The sequence below is a fragment of the Lissotriton helveticus genome, chromosome 7, assembly GCF_964261635.1.
Source record: "Lissotriton helveticus chromosome 7, aLisHel1.1, whole genome shotgun sequence".
NCBI lineage: Eukaryota > Metazoa > Chordata > Amphibia > Caudata > Salamandridae > Lissotriton > Lissotriton helveticus.
In genome coordinates, this window is record NC_136068.1 from 1912493522 (window position 1) to 1912518035 (window position 24514).

Genomic DNA, 24514 nt, shown 5'->3' on the forward strand with positions numbered 1-24514 from the left:
ACGCAGTTTTTACATCACAACATCCTTTACAACACACTCAATTACATCGCATGACACTACATCGCATTTTCAGAAACTACCTTACAACGCATTCCATTACATATCATTAGAACTTTACATGCATACCATTACAACGCATACCATATCAGTGCATTTAAGGTAAGTATTGGATAGTATAGGAGTAAAAATAACTATTCTAACTCCAGGGGGTGCAACAGTAGGGTAAGTGTTGGATAGTATAGGGGTAAAAATTACGAATCTACCTCCAGGGGGTGCAACAGTAGGGTACGTTTAGGATAGTGTATGGGTACTATGCCTTGTAATGGTATGCATTGTAATGGTATGCGTTGTAATGCCTGCGTTGTAGTGACATGTGATGTAGTGTCATGCGTTGTAATGGTATGCGTTGTAATGCCTGCGTTGTAAAGCATGTTGCGATGTAATGATTGCGTTGTAAGTGTAGTGCGATGTAATGGTTGCATTGTAAAGGATGTTTCCTGTCCCACAAATGTTTACAACATTAACTGGCCAGGTCTTTATTAAATTAACCCCTCCAATACTCGTGACGGAACCGTTCCGTCACGAGCCTCGGGTGGACTGTGCTGGTGACGGAACGGTTCCGTCATGGCCCCGCCGCCGCGCCTGAGCGGCGCTGATTTCGCGCCTGCGCGGTGCGTTCTATTGAGCGTGCGGGGCCGTGACGGAACCGTTCCGTCACAAGCACAGCTAACCCGCGTGCCGTGACGGAGCGGTTCCGTCACGAGCACGGGACCGCCGCGCCGCTGCCCCGCCCCCTTAGCGCTGCGGCAGAATAGCCACCGCAGCGAAGGGGTTAACCTTCCTTCCCCAACTGCTCTCACCTCTGAGAGAAGTACAGAATTTTATCCAGGGAATCCTCACTCCAGTGGTGGGGATAAAGTCAGGACTCTCAACTCTGTTGGGGGTTCAGGTGCACTGGTGGTTCTCAGTTGAGCCCCACCCCTTCCTTGAGTGTACATGTGTGTTGCGGTTCCCTGTTGGAGGACTTTGACACATGTGCCTGTCACTGCCCAATTGTTGGGTTGAAAGCACCACAGCCAAGGTTCTGACAGCGTCATCTTAAAGTTCTTTTAGGGTCCTGGCAAGACATATAATTTGGGCTCCCTATTTGGAAAACTTTGAAGTTTGAATTTATGCATTTGTTAATCAATTTCATCTAATTCATGCCATTTAGTTGCCAAATAGTATCGAATTATAAGTAATAGTTTAAAATAAGGAACACGCACGGGGCTCAGTTCCCCTTAGTTAATTTTGTGAACTTTCTAGACTGATATATCTTAGGATGGGCTGGTTTTCTGCAGCTTCCGGTCAATGATACAAAATGCTACTATGTATCAAACTTCGACGGTACGTCAGAACTCTGAGCCTAGTTTCTCAGTGGCCCTGTATGCACAGAAGACACATTTGTCAGAAGTTGACTCCTACAAAATTCACTCCCGAAAATAAACAATTGTCTCCTGACGTCCCAAATGAAAGAGAAAATCAGTGTCTGTTTGGCTAACAGGGGTGCTGGGGGGCGGGGGGGGGAGGGGGGAGGGGGGTTTATACTAGATGGTGCACACTGTAGAGGGCACTTTGTACACAACTAAAAAGTCAGCCAGAGAAACATAGAGACCCAAGGAGTCAGGACTAATGAAAAGGGGTGATTTATTTGTTTATTACTGAGTCCAAAATGCCAAAGTCTTGGTCTAGATTTAGAGATTGATTTAGAGTTTGGCGTAAGGTTATGTTGTCACAAATGAGATGGATATAGCACCACCGTTATTGTAAGTGTCATAGGATATATTGCACTTGTGATAAGGCAGACCGGATATCCGTTAAGTTTGAGATGGAGTAACCCATTTGCAAAACTCCAGATAAGACCCTTAGTACCAAAAAAGGCTCTGAAATGGGTTAGTGTGTGAATGCATTCCAGGCAACCCGCAGGGGCAGTTTGCATGTTATTGCCCACCTGGAAACTACCCACCAGGAAATAATAGCACAGCATAATGGCAGCGACTAATAAATTACAGACAAAAGAATGCAGTGAGTGTAGAGGGTGTGGGTTTTGTATATCTACAGGTGTCCATGAGAGAGTCACTTCCTGAGGCAAAGTCAGAAAATCATCCAGGCGGGGCTCACAAAGGGCAGGACCTCGCCAGGGGGGGCCGGCGATGCAGCCTGGTTAGGAAAGGACCCACAATGCACTGCGTCATCTTAGGAAGGATCATTGAGTCATCATAGGGGCATTGGTAAGATTGTGCAATGTTTGTTTGAATTAAAGGGGTCTTTATAAAGATCCCCTCTGGCACCTGTGAGAAGGGAGAGAGATGACATATCCTGTCCCTTCTAAAGTGAGGGCTATGGATGTAAAAACCTTTGCCCATTATCAACAAACTGGGCTTTGCTCTACAGGAGGGTGTTTGCAGGATTACAGGTGAGACCATTCGGAACCAGGGGGTGACTAAGTAAGAATCCAAGGAAAACTTTATGAGAAAAGTTTCTACTTGGCACTTCCCTTCCTACTGGGACACCACAGTGAATTATTTTAACGTGTGAAGATTACACATTTTTATTTGTATGAAGAAATCTTAAATTTGCTGAGGAGTCAAGATGAGTTTAGCGCATCGCCTCTCCACCTTACACCAGTTACTAGCCGGCCTTTTGCCGAGGATGATGAAAATTGTGCCAGTTTCGATAACGAAAAGAAATCGCTTCTCGAAGACTTCTCATATTTTGTGTGAAGTGTATCTTGTGGTCTGCAAATCAGCTTCTTTGAGTGGACACTGCGGGAAAGCAGATGCAAAAAAGTCAACATTCAAACAAAAAATAACTCAAAACTGTGACTTGAATCGGAGGCGGCACCAGGGGGATTGCACATCTGTCTGGGCAGAATTCAAGATGGCCGCCATAGAAGACACACTTGCTGCCACATGGAAAATTTCAACCACAACTTTTGGTCTGTGATTTGCAGATTTAAGTTGATTCAAAGTCTGTATATTTAAAAATTGCACCATGCTCATACAAAGACCAAAATGTAGGTCACAAAGGTTTCGAAGAGTAATATTTTGAACACAAAAGGTGTGAATGTAGTTCCTAAAAAATGTCAGCATTACTTTTCATATCCAGGGTATGCAGTACCTGATTTTTGGTTGCAGATCACCCCGGCTTGCTTCTGTCGACATCCTTCTTCGTCCACCAGGGCGGCCGCGCACTGGGACAAACTGGTCTCGGATCCGCGGCACTGGAAGGCGTCCAGTAGTGTGAGTAGATTACCCGCTCCAAAGTGGGCTCTTTGAGTGGCCCTCTGAGCCGTACCACAGCCCACCTGCTTACAGACCACAGCCGCCTCCTCGATGCCCCAGTAGTTGTCGCAGAGGGTCCCCCACGTGTTGTTGAACAGGACCTCCACTCTCCCCTCACACTTGTGACTTCCATCAGCCAATCGTAGATCAGTAAATGCTGCAAGATAAGGTTGGAAAACAAACATCAAAAGGTGGTTTAAGACTGTCACCGACTGTCAATCAATCCGAAAGAGACACAGGAGCTCTTCCGGTGGGAGGGTCTTGCAGAGTTAGGGCACGGCGCGGAGGAACAGCAGCAAGTGAACATGGTGACCCTGTAAAATGGTGACTTGGGAACAAGTGGAGACATTTCAGTATAGACCTTGTGTGCAAGCATGCACCACGGTCAGGCTCTGGATGCACATGTGGTGGCTTCTCATTGGCTTGCACGCTCCTGGTAAATGAGGTGTGGCTCGAGGTCATGCTTGAATTCAGGGGGGGGGGGGTTCTGAGGTAGTGAAGGAACGTGCTGTTGTGGACGTGGAATTATTGCTAGCGAAGAGAGAAATAACAATGCACTGGAAGTCGAAGGAGGGTCCCAACAGTAGGAGATGGAAAGCAGAGCTCAGTAAGTGGGCCAGTAGTGAGAGCGTTATTAGATTTCGACAGGCGCGACGCTTAAAGAATGAGAAAGCGTTGGAGACAGCAACGGCTTGGGAGATGCTGGTACAGCTGCTGACTGATCAGGTAACGGAGAACGAATGAATGGGGAGCGTGGTTACCTTAGGCGACCGAGTAATGGACATTATCAGTGCGCTTGGATTGCAGGTGGATCATGGGATGAGTTTTCAGTACGAGCTGCATGTATTACACACCAGTGGCGGGGGGAGGGGTGCGAGTGTTAGTTGGGGCTAGAAGTGGATTTGTAAGTAAGTTAGTTGTACTTAGAGTGTGGGATGCAGGAAGTGAGTAGATTGCAGTGCTACTATGGAACTGAAATACTGACTGGATGATAGAACTGTATTACGGTGAAGTAATATTACAGTATTGTAATTGATTGGAAGATTTAAAGCAATGACCAGTACTGCATCTAGAACAAATGTCAATAAAATATGTTTTTAAAAAAAAGTGAAGGAAGGTGCTGCGCCTTAGGACCAAGACACTAGAATGATCGAAACCAACAGGGAGTGCAATGGATTCTGGGAAAAGGAAGGCGGTGGAGGTTGGCAGACACAGAAGGGGATAAGGAGCGGTGTGTGACCAGAAAAGGGGGTCAGGAGTGGTGTGTGACCAGAGAAGGGGGTCAGGAGTGGTGTGTGACCAGAGAAGGGGGTCAGGAGTGGTGTGTGACCGGTAAGGAGCCGTATGTAGGGACAGTTTTGTGAAAACCAAGAGGAGTGACACTTACTGTGCCCTTGTGTGGACTCACAACCATCCTGTTTGGAGGAGATACAACATAACAGATGGGTGTCTAGGCGCTATAAATACTGTGCAGGTCGTGGCAGTTATGATGGGTGAACAGCCTTTACGACGCGGCTGTTACACTGCCGTGCCGTTACAACGCGGTCTTTTCAACGCAAGTCGTTACCACAACTTGCGCTGGAGGGCGCTGCAGCACAAGGAATTTTTTAATTTACTATCCAACACCTTCCCTACTGTACGTAGGCTGGTGTTGGAATAGCAAATTAAAAAATTCCTTAGTCCGCACCCCCTCCAACGCAAGTCGTGGTAACGACTTGCGTTGAAAAAAACGCGTTGTTACGGCACGCGTTGTAACAGTACGCGTCGTAATGCCGTACATACGTTATGATGTGTTGTGGAGGAGCGCGTCACGAGGAGGGTCTCACCAGGAGGCTGTCACAGTGGTCCAGCACCATCACTGCCACAGTATTGATAAGAGAGTTCGACACTTGGAAAGGGAGGTGCAGTCAACCCTTCCTAACGTGCCCATCCGGAACCTGGCAGCGGTGCATGTTAAATGTACATATTCATGACAGATGAATTTAAATGATAGATTTGAATGAATCTGACCTATATAAACACATTGCAGTGGACTTGTATGGTGAGTTGAACCAGGAGTGAATTTCGGACCTTCAAAGGTGTTTCAAAAGAAAGCAAGTTAGGATAGAGGGCATTAGTAGGAGATGGGGGAGGGATGGAGATGGGGTAGTACAACCACAGGAGTAAATGTCTCTGCGTAGATTGTAGTGACCGACTGAGAAGAGTGCTCAAGGGTGGGTGAGGGGTGGAGAAGGGGTAGGACAACCACATGAGTAAATGTCCCTGCCTGGATTCTAGAGCCTAACTCAGAAGAGCGCTCAATGTTGGGGGAAGGGTGGAGTAGGAGAAGTACAACCACAGGAGTAAAGGTCTCTGCGTAGATTCTAGAGACTGACTGAGAAGAGCGCTCAAGGTTGGGGCAGGGGTGGAGTAGGGGTAGGACAACCACAGGAATAAATCTCTCTGCGTAGGTGCCAGAGACCCACTGAGAAGAGCGCTCAATGTTGGGAGAGGGGTGGAGTAGGAGCAGTACAACCACAGGAGTAAAGGTCTCTGCGTAGATTCCAGGGACCGACTGAAAAGAGCGCGGGATGGCGAGGCAGTGGTGCACCGAGTCAGGATGAGCAGACAGTGGGCTTGGCGCACCCTCTATGGACCATTTCTGGAGGAAGTTAAGAGCCCCTCGGCGTGGTCAGCAGAGGGTCATGGAAGCAGGAAGATGAGGGTTGGACCTTCAGAGGGGAGCAGAGGATTTCTGAGGTTGAACAGGGGTGGGGTTGGTGAAGGAAGGGGGTTGAGTATGCTAGATTATTTCTGATGGTGGGGTTTGACGTAGGAGATGAGGTTGAGATGGTCTGTAAATCTGGTCTAGAGCAGCTCCAAGGAGAGTCGTCTTGCAGGTGCCAAGGTGGTCCTAACTGTGGGGTTGACATATTGTGTGTTAAGTGGCAGCTAATTTGTGTTCTGAGGGCATGAGTGCCCATCGTGGTTCAGGGCTGTAGGCAGTGCTTAATATGTGCTGCTGGTTTCTGGTGCTCAACACTTAAATGTCAACAGTCTGCCACATCATGACGCTGTTGATCTAATTTAGACACCAGCACAACAACAATTGTTTATTAATTCAATATACATAAAAAGTGGCTAACACCTGTCGCGCCAAGCTATTCTCATAACTCTGGGGACCTGGAACAGTCTTAAATGTACACTTTTAAGTGTATGGGGGGGCAGAGTAACAAGGTCTGGCGCTTCTCTGCAAATCAGCAGGGATGCCCCAGAAAACTTGCGACACACAAAACCGCCCATGAGCCATCAGTGATGTGCCGCATTTACAATGCGGCGTGCCGTGGCGCACGGATGGGCAGGTGCGTGTCGTATCCATTGGCGTAAAGGCGGCAGTCGTGTTGCATGCACGACGCAGCTCCAGCAAGGCTCACGGGCGCCCTATGCCTAACATGCTGTGTCACTCCTTACGCCTGCTTCAAGCAGGCGCAGGGTTTAGACGCAGCATGGCCGTAAAAGTGACTGAGTGGAATCTTGTAGATTTCACGGCGTCACCTTTACGAGGCGTTCTTGCGCCGGAACGCCCCCCCGCGCCGGAACGCCCACATGAAACCTGACGCAGGTTTCATGCGGCGCAGGGTTTTACAACGTGACGCATCTCCCTAGATGCGTCACGTTTTAAATAAGGCGCAACATGGCACATGGTTTACGCGGCCGCTGCATCACAGAAGTGACGCAACGGCGGCGTAAATATGTCCCAAAATGCTTGTAAATCTGCCCCATGGTGTTTAGTAGTTGTATTGGTGCTGTCATTGGCAGCGCTGGTGGGAGCAATGGTGCTGCCTCCTGCAAAGGCCTCCTGGTAGGTATATATTTACAAATAAGCACTGTAGGGTGAGGGTCTACGGTGCAATGCTGATCTCGTTTCCGCGGGGCACCGAGGGAGCAAGGAAGTCCGACTCCTCCAAAGTGTACCTGGGGCTCTCGCACCCAGATTCACTTCTTAGAGCAGGCCAAATATTTGGTGTGCACCACAGCTCTCCAGAAATTTAGTCCAATAGGCCACAAGGTTTGCAGATACAACTGAAGGGAAACTTATGCACCATTTCCTATCCTAAGAGTCTGACCCAGAAGCCAAGAGAACAATTCCTTCACAGCAGCAAATCATGTTTGTGCCTGTGAGTGAAGTACATGCCACTGAGGTGCAGACTTGATTTTCTAGCGCCCTGAAACCAGTCACTACCTCTCGGACTACCAGGGCTTTCCATGTGTCCTATATACATGGTGCATTTGACAAGCCACCTCATGAGTTAATGTTTATAGCTGACACATTCAGCTCAAAAATCTAAATAACAGTGAGGCAGACTCAGCCCTCCATCCTTCTGAGGTCAGTAAATTGAGCACTACCACCTTGGCTAATAGGAATATTTCTTAAAGCGCTTAGGAACGGCAGAGGTTCTTTATGAAGCAGCACTTAAACTACACAGTATTGTCATCTCTGCTCAGGGTATAGGTGTCTCGCCAGTTATTGGGACACATGTTGTCACTAAATTGTCTTAGATGACAGGCTTGGCCACCTACAGGTCAAATGGAAACCTGCACCATCTAACAGGGACTAAACATGCATGTGTACTCACTTGAGTTTGAACAGACGAGCGAGGCTGCCCAGCTGTGCTCCGCCCCCTTCCATTCAAGGCCTCTGCCCCGTGTTTTGCAAACAGATGTGTGCTTCTCTGTGCCAAAGCAGTTGAGGTTAGCAAGGCATCTGGGACCCCAGCCAGACCCAAAGAGAGCCTGTGTTGTGTGTCTTTTAACAGGTCCACAGCCCAGCTGAGTGCACACAACGGCAGCGTTGCTGAAGCCCCAGCCCTGGGGGCACAGGGGCCCGTCCAAGCCACTGTAGGACACCTCCACCCTGCCTTGGCACGCATCTGACCCGTCCACCAGCCTCAGCTGGGCGACACCTGCAGAGGGCGAGAGAGAGGAGAGGGTGAGCCTGCCACGTGACAACCGCGCAACTAAGAGGAAAAGGAGTTAGATGGATAGAGGCATCGGGCATTTCAATTCATACAATTCTTTATTTTTTAGGTTTGAAAAAGTATTCATTTTATTAATAAGATTAAATAATTCATTTACATGTACGATTCCCCTCCCCGAAGCCCCTAAACAAGGAGAGATATGTGAGTCACACCACGTGCAAATAAATATAAATCCACACACAGCATTGGATCACTTAAACAGCACAAAATACTAATATTGGAATTCACACAATTCTAATTATAAATCATATTGGTTAATACGTATCGGTAAAGAGATGTTTGGTGTGTATACAAACATTAGGGTTAAAAGCAAAATGATCAAAAAACCATGAAATGCATATCAATTATTCCAGACCATTTCTTTTTTTGAGTTTAGAAACCTTTATTGAATCAAATATACCAAGTAAAACATTAGTACAAAATCACAGTCAGTAAGAAAATTTAAGCAAATGGAAAAGTACAATACAAAGGTGAATTAAAAAAAAAAATCCCAAAATGGGAATAGTAAATTACATACTAAGAGAAAATGCTTTTTTTCATATTTTTGCGAAGAATGGGAAAAAGAGAAAGAAAGGAAAAAAAAAGGGGGAGAAAGAAAGAGAGGGAAGGGAAAGTAAAAGCAGGCAATACAGAAACTTGAAATAAAACATGAATTGAGGCATATTAGGATATACGTCTGGAAAGAAAATCAGTTAAAGGTACAAATAACAAATCTCTTTTAATCAAAAGAGGGGTAGTCGTAGCATAGGCACGATCAAGTCCGTGATGATGACATATCAAATTCCACCAAGCATTGTAAGAGATTTTTGAGGTATCTTTCCAGTTCGTAGTGATTATCTGCAAAGAAATAGCTATGAACAAATCTATAAATTTACGATTCCAGACCATTTCTAACAATAGTATTGTCTTTTTTCAAAAGCGGGGTATCTAGAGAGTGTTTATCTGGCGATCCTTCTAGAAACAGTTCAGCTGCAGGTTCCTCTCTCGTAGGTTCCTGTTGCAGCTGCCAAGGAGTGCTTCTCCCCAGTTTCACTCTGACTCGTGGCGTCACTAAGGGTTACATTGAAATTCGTCCCCAGGATATTAAATATTGATTAAGATTTGTATTCACACAGCAGCATCAAGCAAGGTGAGCAGAAATGGTTCCAATACCACAATCCACTTGTAACTGGTGTGCGCACATCTAAAGTTCAAGGGGGTGCTGTCTGACTAATTTAGAGATGACTACAACAGCAGGTAATTATTAATGCAATATGCATTAAAATGACTATTACCTGCCACCGCAGCCATTCTTATATCTGTGGGTTCCTGAAGTAGTCTGAATTGTCACACTTGTAGGAGTGTGGTGGTTACTACCTGTTTTGTTACTATCATTGGCAGCGGTGGCGGGGGCAATGTGTGGTGAGGCTGCAGTGCCCTCCTGATCAGAGCCCTGGCACGTATTTATTTATTTATTAATTACAAATTAAGCATCTTACAATAAAGCAAGGAGGAGGTAATCGGAGAGTCTGGCACAGATATAATGGACGAAGAGAATCTGTGTGTAAGAGAGGTCTCAGGGGCGTATTATCAAGGGGGTTTAGCTCCGCTTTTTTGGCTTTAAAAGCCAAGAAAGCGGGGATAGAATTATCTCCCTATTACCTAGCTGTCGCTAACATCAGTTAGCGACAGCTAGTAGGAGATAGCGATCATCTTGGGCCCCGCTTTGCATGTCAGTGATATTTATCACTAATGACATGCAAAGTGGGCGTGCCAAGATGTTAGCGACTGGAAACAGTCGCTAACATCGCTATCTCCTATTACCAACTTTTGGAGATATTCCCGCTAAGCGCGAATATCTCCAAAAGCTAACACCTGCCCTGAGCAGTTCTTAGCCATGTTATCCTATGGTAGGTGGATAACATGGCTAAGAGCATTAGCTCGGTAATGCATGAATATCGCTGACTTTTCAGCGATATTCATGCATTTCGGCCAATTTTTATCGCTTAGGAGATAGACCTTGATAATAGCAAGGTTCCTAAGCGATAAAAATCGCCGCAGCTCGGCTATAAAAATATTGCCACTAAACCAACATAGAAATAATTATTATTAGTTGGTAATATGCCCCTCAGAATCTCACAGGAAACTTCTGTTAGAATAATAAAGCTATCAACACAGCCACATGAGAGGATAAAAAGAAGCAGAGCAGGTAACACTGAAAACAAGAACATGGCTCAGGGAAAAACGAGACTGGATTCTAAGAACAGGCACAAGACTGGACTCAAAGTCTGCAGAGATGAAAACAATGAAATCCAGGAAATATAACCTACAGGAAACAAGGGCAGGATTGGAATATAGCACAAGGGAGAAAAGATTTGAGGACTAAGAATCTGTACATCAATAAAGTCAGAGTAGGGAAAAAACAAACAGAACTAGACATACTGGGATACAAGAGGGGCAGAGAGGAGGTAGCAACAAAGGACATAAACAGATACCCCAAGAAGCAATACAGGATATGGGCAAATAATTAACAAAACAAAGAATCCAGAATCAGTAAACAAGCCTGAAAGCATAGTAGCAAAGCTGAGATGAGTGTGGCCTAAGCAGCAAGAACTGAGACAAGCCACTGCACATGAGCTTAAAGGGTAGGAATAACTGGAAGCACAGAAGAGGAGCTCAGGTGCTGAGGGAGGGGCAGGTGGGGGTCATCAACCAGGTGATGGGAATCAGGGAACCACCAATTCAATTCTACTCTTCTATTCTACAGAATTCATGGCCACCCGAAATTGGGCTTCCCAACACTGTTCGACTGGTTGGAGTGAGTTAAAAAGACTAGACGATTTCGGATTTACGGGAGGAAAGGAGCTTTAAGCTTGTTTCTGAAACTCATAAAGTTGTCCTCCATTCTGAAATGACCAGTAGGCAGAGAGATCCAAAGCTTTGATGCAAGGTAAGTGAAATACCTACCCCCCACTTCTAGCTCTTAATGCTGGGAACAAAAAGCTGTTCAAGATTGTTTGATCTCTCGTCCCTATTAGCATAGTCCGGGTTGACCAATTGCTGTAGGACAGAAGGGCCAGTGTTGTGCTTTGCTCGATGTAGAGTGCACAGCGGGGTTAAATCCCCTGCTGTGCTGAGGGACCGGGGGTGCGCACAGCGCCCCGGTGCTCCTGATGAGCTCAGCTCATCATGAGCCATGGTGGCCGTGTGCTCATGACGAGCTGAGCTTGTCACGGCCACACCCGTTTCTTCAGAACTTTCAGCACAGCGGGGGAATTAGCCCCGCGCGCGAGCATTCTGACCGCCATGACACGCTCAGCTCGTCTTGAGCACACGGCCACCTTGGCTCATGACGAGCTGTGCTCGTCATGAGCATGGGAGGGGTTAAACTGTATTCTGGAACCACCAATGAAGTGAATGCTTTGTAAAAGACAGCAAGCAGAAGAACGCAAACGAGAAAACCAGGAACACAGTTCAGATCGAGATTAAGAAAAGTCGGGGAAGCAAGCATAACTATAGGCGTGAGGAACAATGATGCTTGCCTGGTCTCCACCACCAGAAGATGGCTGGGGCAAGGTCTGACAACAGAAGGTACTAAGGGGCTGGATTATATCTTGATGGTAAGGATAGTCCATCACAACGGAGTATCCTTATCACCAACATAATGGTCTGCCTTCCCAATTTATATGAGAGCAGACCTTTGGTGTAACCATGGCAGAGATTACTCATTCTCCACTATAGATAGACTCCTCTGCTGGCCCCACTGAGTAAGGGCCCTCACAGGCTCACCTCTATTTTGGCCCATCTAAATAGATGGGTGAACAAAGAGGTCAACGTTCATTGCCCATCACTTCCAGGAAGTCCCTGGTGGGTAGGGGCAATAAACACATCTAAATGCTCCCTTCACCACGGGAAATTACTCCAATAGCGAGGGGGGCATTTCCTATTATATTTTCGGGCTTTCTTTTTGAAAATATAATAAAAGTGTGATGAATGACTGTGATGTTGACACCACCGTGCATCAGACTTCAAAAAGCACCAACAAGAAATGCTGTGATGGTGGTTCCTGTCAATGCATTAGAATCGACCACCAGCTTGGCGGTCATTTCTAAATTTGGTCGCCGCACTAGTTTTGGCCTGACAGACGATAAGCCCTTCGCTGGGCCAACGGAGATTACTTTGTCTGCCAAAGTATAAATCGGGCTCCAAATGTACCACAATGCACCAGGATGGGAAAGTGGACCCCAGAACAGGAATGTAATGTGGAGAAAGGTGTGCAGTCTGCTGGAGAGTAGACTTACATATGAGGTCTAAAACTGGAACTGACAGTGCCTGTGTGAGTGAGCATGTATGATGTTACCACGTGATCATTTTGATTGCGGTACATTACAACGCTGATTTTACAACGCAAATCATTACAACGACTTGCGCTGTAGGGTGCTGTACTTAGGAATACTATGATTTACTATTCCAACTCCAGCTTACGTACAGTAGAGAAGGTGCTGGAATAGTAAATCACACTATTCCTTAGTCTAGAGCGCCCTCCAGTGCAAGTCGAGGTAATGACTTGCGTTGTAAAAGCAGCAATGTGAATGTATTGCGGTGTTTTGACCGCGTTGTTAAGTTTGTTTCCCGTGAGTGTAACTTAGTGTCAGGATGCCAGAATCCAGATAGTAATAAACTACGCAAGGCTAACAACTAAGAATGTGAAGGTATTCGCTGCCACAGTAGTGTTCAAAATATTTGTTGTACAATGACAAATAGATCCAGAAATAAATGAAATGTGGCCCTCTTGGTCCCTTTATGCACGCCACCGAGAGCTTTAAATATCTGCAAACCATCTTCAGCGTTACACCTGAGATAGAGTTCTCTGATTACGGGTAATCTTCTGCACTCCTAGACCATTTGTGCCTGTTCCAGTTAGATCTGTCTTGCCATTCCAAAAGTGATACAAACTGGACTTCTGAAGACAACCCGCCTAAGTGGAGGAGAGAGTCACATGCACATTGAGAACACGGAGAAGGTAGAATCTGCCAATGGAGTATGGAAGCCGCCTTGCACAAGAACTCAGGGAATTGTTAAAGGACTGACCTTCCAGCCAAAACCTGCAAACCAGAAGGCAAAGCAGACCAGAGCCCTACGTTGCCAATCCTGCAAACGAATATTACAGGAACGTCAAAGGCCGCTTTCAATATCAAAAACATGAGGACTGCCATGGCCAAAGGCTAAAAGGGGTGAACTTGAAGACCTTGGAGAACCAGAAGCAGGTGTTAGGTGGGACATAGCCCAAACCTAGGGTTGAGACAGAAGTTCTAGAAAATTCTGGCCGTCAAAGCCTCCCCATTTCACAGCATGCTCCAAGGGTTATGGAAATGTCCCCTGCACCTTCAGGGAGTTCCAAGCCAACCTTGGAACAAAAGATGCAAAAGACTGACTGGAGACCACCTCTTGGCATCCCCTCTGGAATCACCCAAGTTCCTTGCATAACACTTCAAAACGGATTGGTGTCAGGACCATTAAATAGCTTTGCAAATTATGCAGCACTACACCAAACTTCACAACACACCACTCCAGTACACCATTCCATACAACACCAATAACAAATCACTCCCTTCCACTCAACATATGATGTCCCCTCACATCATGCCAAACCTTGCAACAACATTCCCTATATACGACTAAATACTACTAAATGCAAGACTCCATTCCACACAGTCTCAATTTGTACCATGTCACATCACATGACAATATATATATATATATTTTTCATACTGCGCCATGCAAAACACGCCGCCTACTTCGAACACAAGCATCAAATTGCAATGTACAATTCCATACCACATGACACTAACCACACATCTCCACATCATACAAATGAAACCACCAGAGTGGAGAAAACTACCACAACATGCACCCGTTCATCCAAGAACACCAGTCAACACTCCACAAAATACTACCCATGCGACTGCACACCACAAGATGCAAAATAGACTTTTACACTCCATCACACCCGATATACATTAGCAAGATTGGCCACACAACACAGTAATCATCACACATCACTTGTCAAACATCAAGTCACACCCACCCTTTAAACACTCTGATGACATTTCATCCTTAGGACCTCCTGCCGCGTGATGCAGCAGGCCATTCAGCAGTGCAAAACACTGGATCAAGCCGCACTGCCTTAAACTACATGACACCACGCAGCAAAACATCCCAACTTCCCTACTTACAGAGCAGCAAAATGCAACTCACAAAACCCTGCTGCATCATATCACACTCCCTGTAAATACCCAAGACTACATCATACACCATGGACCTACAGCCACGTAGCAACATATCACCTTACATCACCACACCAGACAACAGTCTATATCATTCCACACACACAGTATCACCCACCTACCTGCATTCCACAAGTTGCTGCACACCGTTCCACACAACATCAGATCTTTAGATCTTTAAAGCACTAAATCACTTCACCCTTACCACATCGCGCTGTAGCACCCCATGCCTACCTCATTCCACAGGACATCAAAACAAATCCCTGCAGATCAGCACCATACCAAAGTTACCCAACCACACCACACCTCTCCACATCATTCCCCAACTTTACTGCACAGCACCTACCTCACCACATCACCAAAGTACTTCACCACACCTCTAACATTCCAAAACATCACACTGGACGACAAGACGCCTTCTGTCTCCATTATCAGCTCACATTATACCACAACATAATCTTATACCACATCACAGGCTACCCACATCACATATCCACTCATGATAAAACTTGCACAGTCACAAAACACAAAATTCAGCACACCACCTAACACAACATCAGACCATTGAACTCCAAATCTTACCATCTCAAACAAAAGTCCACCTCCCTATTTCATTCTACATCACTTCACTCTGAGCCTGTCATACACTGAGTGTGGTGAAGGTCTGTTCAATTTACCTCTAGATTGCTTGACAAAAGGGAGACTTCTCCCAGTAGTCACAGTGTTGCTCTTCACAGTGAAATACACATGAACTTTGTCAGGTGTCTCCTTCAGAAGGTCATTGTAAGGTGGAAAAAAACTGCAAAACTAAAACCCTTCCTCAGCGCTCTGATAGTATATGATTGGTGATGGATATTTAATTTACAATAGATAATCTAGTTGCCAATCTTCCCCTGATATAGAGAGAAGAGCCAGGCCAAAGAATCCACAAGTTGAATCCCAAAGGAATCTAGCTGCAAGAAAGAAACATCAAAAATAGAGCACAAAATAGAGAACAAGGGGGCAATGAAGTAAACTATATGAACTAAATAAATATAAAGAAACTATTGCATTGTGACACATCTTCCTCTCATGATTACCTCTTTTAGAACTGGTTAAAACATGAGCTGACATCACAGGAAAGACTTATGCTCCATCTTGGATAGGGTAACTCCAAAAGATTTTGCTAGACTATCCAACATTTATTCGTAGGCTTGACCGCCACTTTTCTCCAGAATCATGGTGTCAACCAAACATATGAAGAAGACCAACTTTAAAATTCATCTGCAGCTTCAATGCTCTCACTTCCAATAAGGTCTCCAACTGGTTGTACAATACTCCTCTGGGTGACCACAATCCCAGAATCATCAGCACTGGCCAACCTTAAAGATGTTTAGAAACACATTGGGCATGGCATCCAGAAACATACCATCTGAGACTGTTGTGCGCACAATCTTTTTCTGACCAAACCTTCAGTAAGCCCTGGGCACAATACCATGCTGGTATATATCACTGCAAATATCACATTGTAGCAACCTCACAGCATAGGCAACTTAGGGGCATATTACCAACAAGTAGCGATATTTATCGCTAAATAGGCTTAGCGATGATTTTTTTATCGCTGAGCATCTCCGGAATTTATCGCTGAGATAACGTGCTATTAGCAACGTTTATCTCCAAAGCGATACATTTTCCGGCGATAGCGGCGAAATGCGTGAATATCGCTGAGAATACAGCGATATTCACGCATTAGTGACGAAATGCTCTTAGCCATGTTATCCACCTCCTATTAGATAACATGGCTAAGAACAGGTCTGTTGTATCACACAAAAAATATCGCCCTATTAGCAAGCTGTCGCTAACAGCAGTTAGCGACAGCTTTTAGGTAATAGCGAGCGGTTTCGGGCCCGCTTTGCATTTAGCGATATTAATCGCTAATGACATGCAAAGTGGGCGTACCCAAACTGTTACCGAATGAAAACAGTCGCTAACATCGCTATCGACTATTAGCAAGGCAGGCGTAGCGATGGAAATATTCACGCTAAGCGCGAATATCTCCAAATAATAACACCTGCCCAGACCGGTTCTTATATTAGTCTCCACTGGGTATGGGCTCCCAAGCAGTAAGGCCAAACCCTGCCTTAAATTGTATCACACAAAAAAATGCCAGTACTGCTGATTAAATACTGAATTATTATTTGATTCTGTACATACGAACAAAACGCTATGCAAGAGGAGTTAATCCTAGAATCAATCTTTTTCAACTTTGCTTTTTATTTGCACATTTCTGATTTCAAAAATTTAATTATATTCACAAAATATTTCGAAACACATCACAAGAAGGAAACGTAAAATACATTCTATTTCATACCTCTATTTTCATCTCTCACTCATACTCATACATACTGGGGGATATGCATTCATCCGACTAACAATCTAAGATAACAAAGTGCTATATTTATACAATTTATATACAATGTTTTTTGAAGAAGAAACCATAGAGTGTCATTAGGGATGTCAATCACTATCTCAACTTCTTATTTCTGTTCTATTCAAAGATGGCGCCCGCGTTTCAAAGGGACAACATGTGACACACAAACACAGCGTACATAGCGTCTTTAATCCGCATGCACCAGATCGTGAGCCGGGACCCAGAGAACATGCCACAACTGTAAGGTACGTTAGATTTGAGCGTTTCAAGGGACCTTATGTGCGAAAACCCCCTTAACTTCATAACGAGTAATTGGAGGTTAACCTTCCCTAGGTGCAGTGTGAAATTCGACAGCGAACCTGCTGACACGCTCACGCATAGCGTTTAAAGAACAACGTTTTTAAACACCCGGTAAGATCCCCAACTTGCCATAATAGACCACGTTGTGAGCACTAATAAGAGACCAACTGGCTCACACATGTTTTTGTTGTTCACAGAAAAGAAATGAAAAGACATCATTTCTAAGTAAGTATGCCCTAGAGCGTGTTTGATACTGAATGTTTGTTGTGAGTCATTTTCTAAAAGAGTGTACATATTTACTATGTAGGTGGTCCCGCTCCGCGGACGTTGATACACCTAGGAAACACACCCCACCTGACACTCAGAGAGGTAAGAGGTAGAGAGCTGGGTGTTGAGCCAAAAAAAGCTTCTGTAACACTAAATGACGTATTCTAACAGAGGTCCCCTGTTTTTTCATTGACAGTCTATGGTCCTGACGAGAACCCTCCACTTAAAGAGTTCGAAACGCGTAGACCTTCCTTTGTAACGTCGTCACAACGAAACCATAAGAGAACAGAAATAAGAAGTTGAGATAGTGATTGATATCCCTAATGACACTCTATGGTTTCTTCTTCAAAAAACATTGTATATAAATTGTATAAATATAGCACTTTGTTATCTTAGATTGTTAGTCGGATGAATGCATATCCCCCAGTATGTATGAGTATGAGTGAGAGATGAAAATAGAGGTATGAAATAGAATGTATTTTACGTTTCCTTCTTGTGATGTGTTTCGAAATATTTTGTGAATATAATTAAATTTTTAAAATCAGAAATGTGCAAATAAAAAGCAAAGTTGCAAAAGATTGATTCTAGGATTAACTCCTCTTGCATAGCGTTTTGTTCGTATGTACAGAATCAAATAATAATTCAGTATTTAATCAGCAGTACTGGCATTTTTTGTGTGATACAATTTAAGGCAGGGTTTTGCCTTACTGCTTGGGAGCCCATACCCAGTGGAGACTAATATAAGAACTGGTCTGGGCAGGTGTTATTATTTGGAGATATTCGCGCTTAGCGTGAATATTTCCATTGCTACGCCTGCCTTGCTAATAGTCGATAGCGATGTTAGCGACTGTTTTCATTCGCTAACAGTTTGGGTATGCCCACTTTGCATGTCATTAGCGATTAATATCGCTAAATGCAAAGCGTGCCCGAAACCGCTCGCTATTACCTAAAAGCTGTCGCTAACTGCTGTTAGCGACAGCTTGCTAATAGGGCGATAGAATTATCGCCGCTTTGCGGCCGAAAACGGCCGCTAAAGCGGCAACAATTCCCTATTGCCACCCTTGATAATATGCCCCTTAGTTACACATGCCATACCTTGACACATGTAGTATCATGATTCTAGCACATGCCACGCTATTCCACATGATAGAGAAAACCTTCTTACTCCCAATGGTGCCATAACTCACTCAATCTCACAGTTTCCTTGATCACACTGCCCTGTACCACTCCACATAATAACACAGCCCACACAAAGATACACCTTCCAGCACCTTCCAGCAATCACACCACCAATCATCACTCAACAACATGCTACACCTTCACCCTTGATAGTCCAGCATGCATGACACAAGGACAGGAGCATAGCTCAAGCTGGAATGACTCTGGAAGGGGAGATACCTGGATCACAGAGAACTGGGAGACACAGGGATTGGGAGACACATTAGCAAGTGAGACACACACAAAAGAAAACACATCTACAGAGGAGACAAAAGGTATGTGCCAGCCATGGGCAGGGGGCAGACATGGGCAGGCAGCAGCTGTGGACAGGGTAGGCACAAGATCAGAGGAGGATCTCCACTCTTGAGGGTTTAAATTATTTGAACTGGGGAAGCTTTGGGAAAGAGGATTTTAGGATTAGGAGGCGTTGGGCAAGATTATCTACAGGATTTATTATATGTGGTTAAGTTTGGAAAATTGCTATTGCTTTACAATGGAGGGGCTAAGAGTCTAAGAAAATAAAAAGCAAACATTTGAGGAAGTTGTCTAAACTTAATGACATAGCAAAATGCTTTAAAATGTTAATGAAAGATGCTTCAGGGAAATTCCACAATCCACAAGATTATCCCTTCTGTAGCCCATTCTTTTTGATGCCTTTTACATCCCCTTTTAAAGAAACACCTAATTTTCACTCACATTCATGCACACAATTATAGGCAATTACCTCATGTGCCACCACACGCACAATATATATCTCTCACACTTGCCTGCACCATACAAACACAAAGCATGTTCACTGTTTCTCCTCTTCCATTCAGAACTGGGTAATAGATTCCACAGTTGCCCCTCTCAGTCCTGTGCTGTGTATCACAGATTGAGCAAAGCCAAAGGTACATCTGGGGACCGCACTTCTCCTTTACTTAAGCAACACTCGGGTGGCCATATCGTTCGCTTCCTAGCGGTGTACATCAGCAGAATGATTGATTCTGTTTGTTTTTATGTCTTGTACAGTGCAAGTGCTGCCATCAGGCGTCTTATGTGGCAGGGTGGTGGCTTCAAGGAGGAGAATTAATAGCCTTAGGTCCAGAGATGACTTACTTGCTAGATGTTCAATGGTAACGAAGCCGGCCTTTCTGAGACAGCTCAATGTCTACCTGAACATGTATCTTTACAGGGCTTTGTGGGATGTTCAAAAGCCATCTTCAAGGCAAATGGGTTGGAGGGAGAGATTCCCCCTTCCTCATAGTCCTGCTCTCAATTACAGTAGCTGTCGGCAGCTGCTTTAACTGAGCAGTCCAGACACAGGATTATGCAGGTGGCATCAAGTCCCAAAGAACCCATGGGCCAGATTTATGATTCACTGAAAACTGATGGACAAGCAGGATAGATTTCCTAAAGCTTTGTTCATTTGCTCACCTAGCTCAATATGAACTAAAATCTAATGCCTATTGTTAGAGCTGACGTCCTTGGATGAGTATCCCCCATACATTTTGTTTTCATCCCTGCTGTTTCGCTGAATTCTCTTTTGTTGGCCTTAGGACTCTGTGCACTTTACCATTGCTTACCTGTGCTAAAGTTAACATGGGAAAATTAGTCTACACTCTATTGGCACATTAAGGGGTCGATTCCGATTCGGGAAAAACCACCCCGAATAGCTGTTCGGAGCGTTTTTCCCGTACGAATCGTACCCTGCAACGTCCCCCGTACGTACGACGAAGTAAAATTTGTACAGGAGCCATACTCCGTACGAGTCATACAGAGACCGTACGAATCAAATCCCCATCCGAATCTCCCTCGGAGCGCGCTGTACGCGACATCTGGATCCATGTCCTCCTTCTATCCTCAACCTCATCCCAGACGCCATCTCCCCCGCACTGACGAATATTTGTAATGCTATGTTCACTACCGGCTCATACCCTTCAGTCTGGAAAAAGGCCATCATTAAGCCTCTCCTGAAAAAAAACACCCTTGATCCCTCCTCCCCATCCAGTTATAGACCTATTGCATGTCTTCCCTTTCCAGCAAAAATATTCGAAAAAGCAATGAACATACAACTTTCCAAATTTATCGATGAGAACAACCTACTGGACGAGACCCAATTCGGGTTCAGGCAGGGGCACGGGACCGAAACTGCTTTAATAAAAGCAGCAGACGAAATAAGAATGACATTGGACAAAGGAGGAGCGGCAGTATTAATACTGCTTGATCTATCTGCAGCGTTCGACACCGTCGATCATGCTACCCTGATCGACCGTGTCTCAACAATTGGCATCCAGAACAATGCCAAAGAACTCTTTGCTTCCTTTCTGGCCAACCGTTCACAGGCTGTAAAGCTGGGCCCTTTCTTCTCCCATACCTTCTCCCTTCCTTGCGGAGTACCACAGGGCTCCTCGCTAAGTCCGACCCTGTTTAACATATATGTTTCGGACTTAGCGAGGGTGATTAAGTCTTACGGCATTAGTCTAACGACTTATGCCGACGACACCCAACTGGTCCTATCTGTACATAATGATGGAGCGACAATTGCAGCCAACTTTCGAGAGAGAATGCTTGCTATCAATTCCTGGATGTCATCAAACTTCTAAAATTAAACTCTGATAAGACAGAGGTCATGAAATTCGGGAAACTGGAACCTGCCTGGTCCCCTCGATGGTGGCCCATTGAGATGGGACCTCCACCAGAACCCGTTACTAAGGTTCACAACCTTGGAGTCATATTTGACGACAGACTGATCTTTCACCATCATGTCAAATCCGTAGTTTCTACCTCCTTCTTCATGTTGAAGAAGATCAAGAAGCTTCTTCCCTACCTTCCCACTTCAGCTGGAAAAACACTGATCAGCACCCTTATTTTTGCCAAAACAGACTACTGTAACGCCCTCCTTCTTAATGCACAGGAAAAAATTCTTAATAGGCTTCAGCTAGTGCAGAATGCCTCAGCTAGAGTTTTGATGGGCATTCCCAAGTTTACCTCCATCTCCCCTTATATCCAACAGCTTTATTGGCTCCCAGTCAGGAGCCGTACAAAATTCAAGGCATTGTGTATTGCCTACAAAGCAATCAACAACTTAGGCCCGCAATTTCTCAAGGACGCCCTCCGTCCGCTTGAAAACTCAAGAACCCTTCGTTCATCCTCAGCTCATCTGCTCAAAGTCCAACGCACAAAAAAAGCTAATTGGGGTGACAGATGCTTTGTGATCTCCACAGCCAGACTATGGAATTCACTCCCACTCACCATCAAAACTGCACCAACGCTCCTTGGCTTTAGGAAGAAATTAAAAACCTGGTTATTCCCACATTAAGATCTGCCATAGCCATCGTTCTGATCAGTGAGCGCCGAGACACCCCAGGGTATTTGCGCGCTTTAAAAATTGCCAAGAAGGGGCGTGAGGATGCTTCTCCTTGCGGCTCCCCATCCTGAAACCGGCCCAAGCCCTACTTCACAGTGCTTTCTCCCCCCGCTGGTGCTCGGCAGTGCCGGAAGCAGCGGAGGCACCTTGTGCGTCTCCTGACCCGCGAGACTCGGCCGCGGAGAGGCCTTAGCGCACCCGGACAGCCGACGCTGGTGATCGGCCCCTGTGTCACAGGTAGCGGAGGCAGGCCACGGAGGCTCGAGAGGGGGCGGACCGGCGGCCCGTGCAGCACACTGATCCCACCCGCGGACTGCCCATAGCCAGAGGTGGGATTCTGAGGCACCGGAACGGTCTGTGCCCAGGCCGGGGCCCGCTGGGAGGGGCAGCCCTGGAGGATCGGCCCAGAGTACTACCCGGAGCCGCGGCTGCGGCCTAGCGGACGGGCCGCTTGTCTGTAGCGCCCGACGACCGACGGAGGCGGACACTGGGGTCGGCCGCGAGTCCGCTGATCTGGGCCGAGACGGAGACGCAGCGGAGAGCAGGGCGGGGTCCAGAGCGGCCCATCGCGTACCTCAGGGATTGGCGACACCCAGCTATTACGACCGCTGGAGCACCTGATCTCGGGGTCCCGAGTGTGGCCCGGCAGCGGCGCTACTGGAGCCTGCTCAGCACCTGTCGGACACCAGAGGTAGGATTGCGGGGCGGAGCTGTGTGGACACTGGATGGTTGCGAGGAGAGCCCCAACTGCCCGGGCCCAGTGAGGTCACGCTACTACGAAGGGTCAGCACTGGGTGAGCTGTGAAGGAGATCCTCAGGATTGGGGAGACGTCACAGCTGCGACGCCCCGCGGACCGTGCCAGGCTAGACAATCCATTGAACGCAAGACCGCGTCCTGCCTGAGGGACGACTGCAGAACCCGAAGAGGTGTGCGGGGAGGCCCCGAACGACCGGCCCCTCGCCCTGATTGGGGGAGCATCAGCAGCGGCTCCCGGGTGACGTCTGGAGAATCACCAGGACACTGTGGTGGTAACGCAGGATTCAGCCCCTGCCCTAGCTACAATGGCGGGTAACAGAGGCGTTAAGAGGGGTGATTGCACTCTCCCGGAGATGCTCAGCAGGCCCCAGAACAGGGGAGACAGGGGACACGTATCGCCGAATTCAGCCGGAGGCTCGCAGAGCATGCACGAGGGAGAACCACCTGTCACTAGATCCTTCCTAGAATCCTCTTCAGCACCCTCAGGGATGATTTTCAAGCTCTGAAGCAGGAAGTCGCGGGAGAGGTACGTGAAATACGCAAAGATGTGGACGATCTGGGAGAACGAGTTGCCACCGTTGAGAACACAAACCACCGAATTGACGACGAACTTGCACAGCTGCAACAGGCGGTGGTGCGTCTCCGCGACCAACACCTGGACCTTCAATTGCACAACGAAGATCTTGAAAACAGGTCACGACACAACAACATCCGCCAAGTTCCATCCACGGAAGAGGGCACGGACGTGTCCGGATACCTGCGAGACCTGTTCAGAGAACTTCTGGGAGAGCCGGCGGACTATCCAATCCGGATCGACAGAGCGCACAGGGTGGGTCCACCGAGACGCGTGTCGGCGCCACCTCCGGATATCTTGACCTTCCTCCCAGACTTTCCGCTGAAAGAACGCATCCTAGCGGAAGCACGCAAGAAACCATCTCTGGTCTTTCGCGGCCACCCTGTTGCTCTGTACCAGGACTTGTCCGCAATTACCCTTCTGAGACGCAAAACGTTTAAAATAGTGACTGACTTTTTGAGAGAGCATGAAACGTCTTATACCTGGGGCCATCCCTTCCGCCTCATCTTTCGATGATATGGCGCGCTGCACCAACTACGCTCCCTGTGGGAGACGTGCGAGGTCCTGGGGATCACAGCAGAGGAAGACAATTCCACCTCGCAAAACTCCAGGGATGGCTGGGTGTCGAGGAGAAGAACGCCTGCCACTCCGCTGCGACCTGACTCACCCACCATCAGAGCCGGCAGGGCGGATGCAGTATCAGAGACGGCCAGAGACACAGCTCCTGTTGTGGAAGTTGCGCTGACGGCATAGAGAAGCTCCGGGGGGAGAACTTCAAAGCCTTACTGATTTTGCAGGTTTGGGTCCGGGATGGGGGGCTGGGGGACGAGAGCGGTGGCTGGACGTCCATATAAGTACTTCACCACAGACTTGCCCGATGGGACAGGCCTGGGACTACAAGTTTCAGAGATGTCACGGGGGAGGGGATGGGGGGTTTGGGAGAACTGGTTGTTTGCATGAGGGGGGAGTTGGCGGGGGAGTGGGAGGGGGGGACAGAGGGAGAGGGTGAACCGTAAATAGTTCACGGGGGGT

At 46.7% G+C, this 24514-nt stretch overlaps 1 protein-coding gene across 1 annotated transcript in view; it reads right to left on the reverse strand.

Moving 5' to 3' along the window:
- Positions 1 to 24514, reverse strand: part of LOC144767866 (scavenger receptor cysteine-rich domain-containing group B protein-like) — a 182309-nt gene that overhangs the window by 107639 nt on the left and 50156 nt on the right. The window contains exons 2-3 of the mRNA XM_078651225.1: positions 7940 to 8266; positions 3160 to 3480 (exon numbers count right to left, since the gene is read on the reverse strand). Of these exons, the coding sequence (XP_078507351.1) occupies positions 3160 to 3480; positions 7940 to 8266 (648 nt within the window). The remainder of the gene's footprint in view (positions 1 to 3159; positions 3481 to 7939; positions 8267 to 24514) is intronic.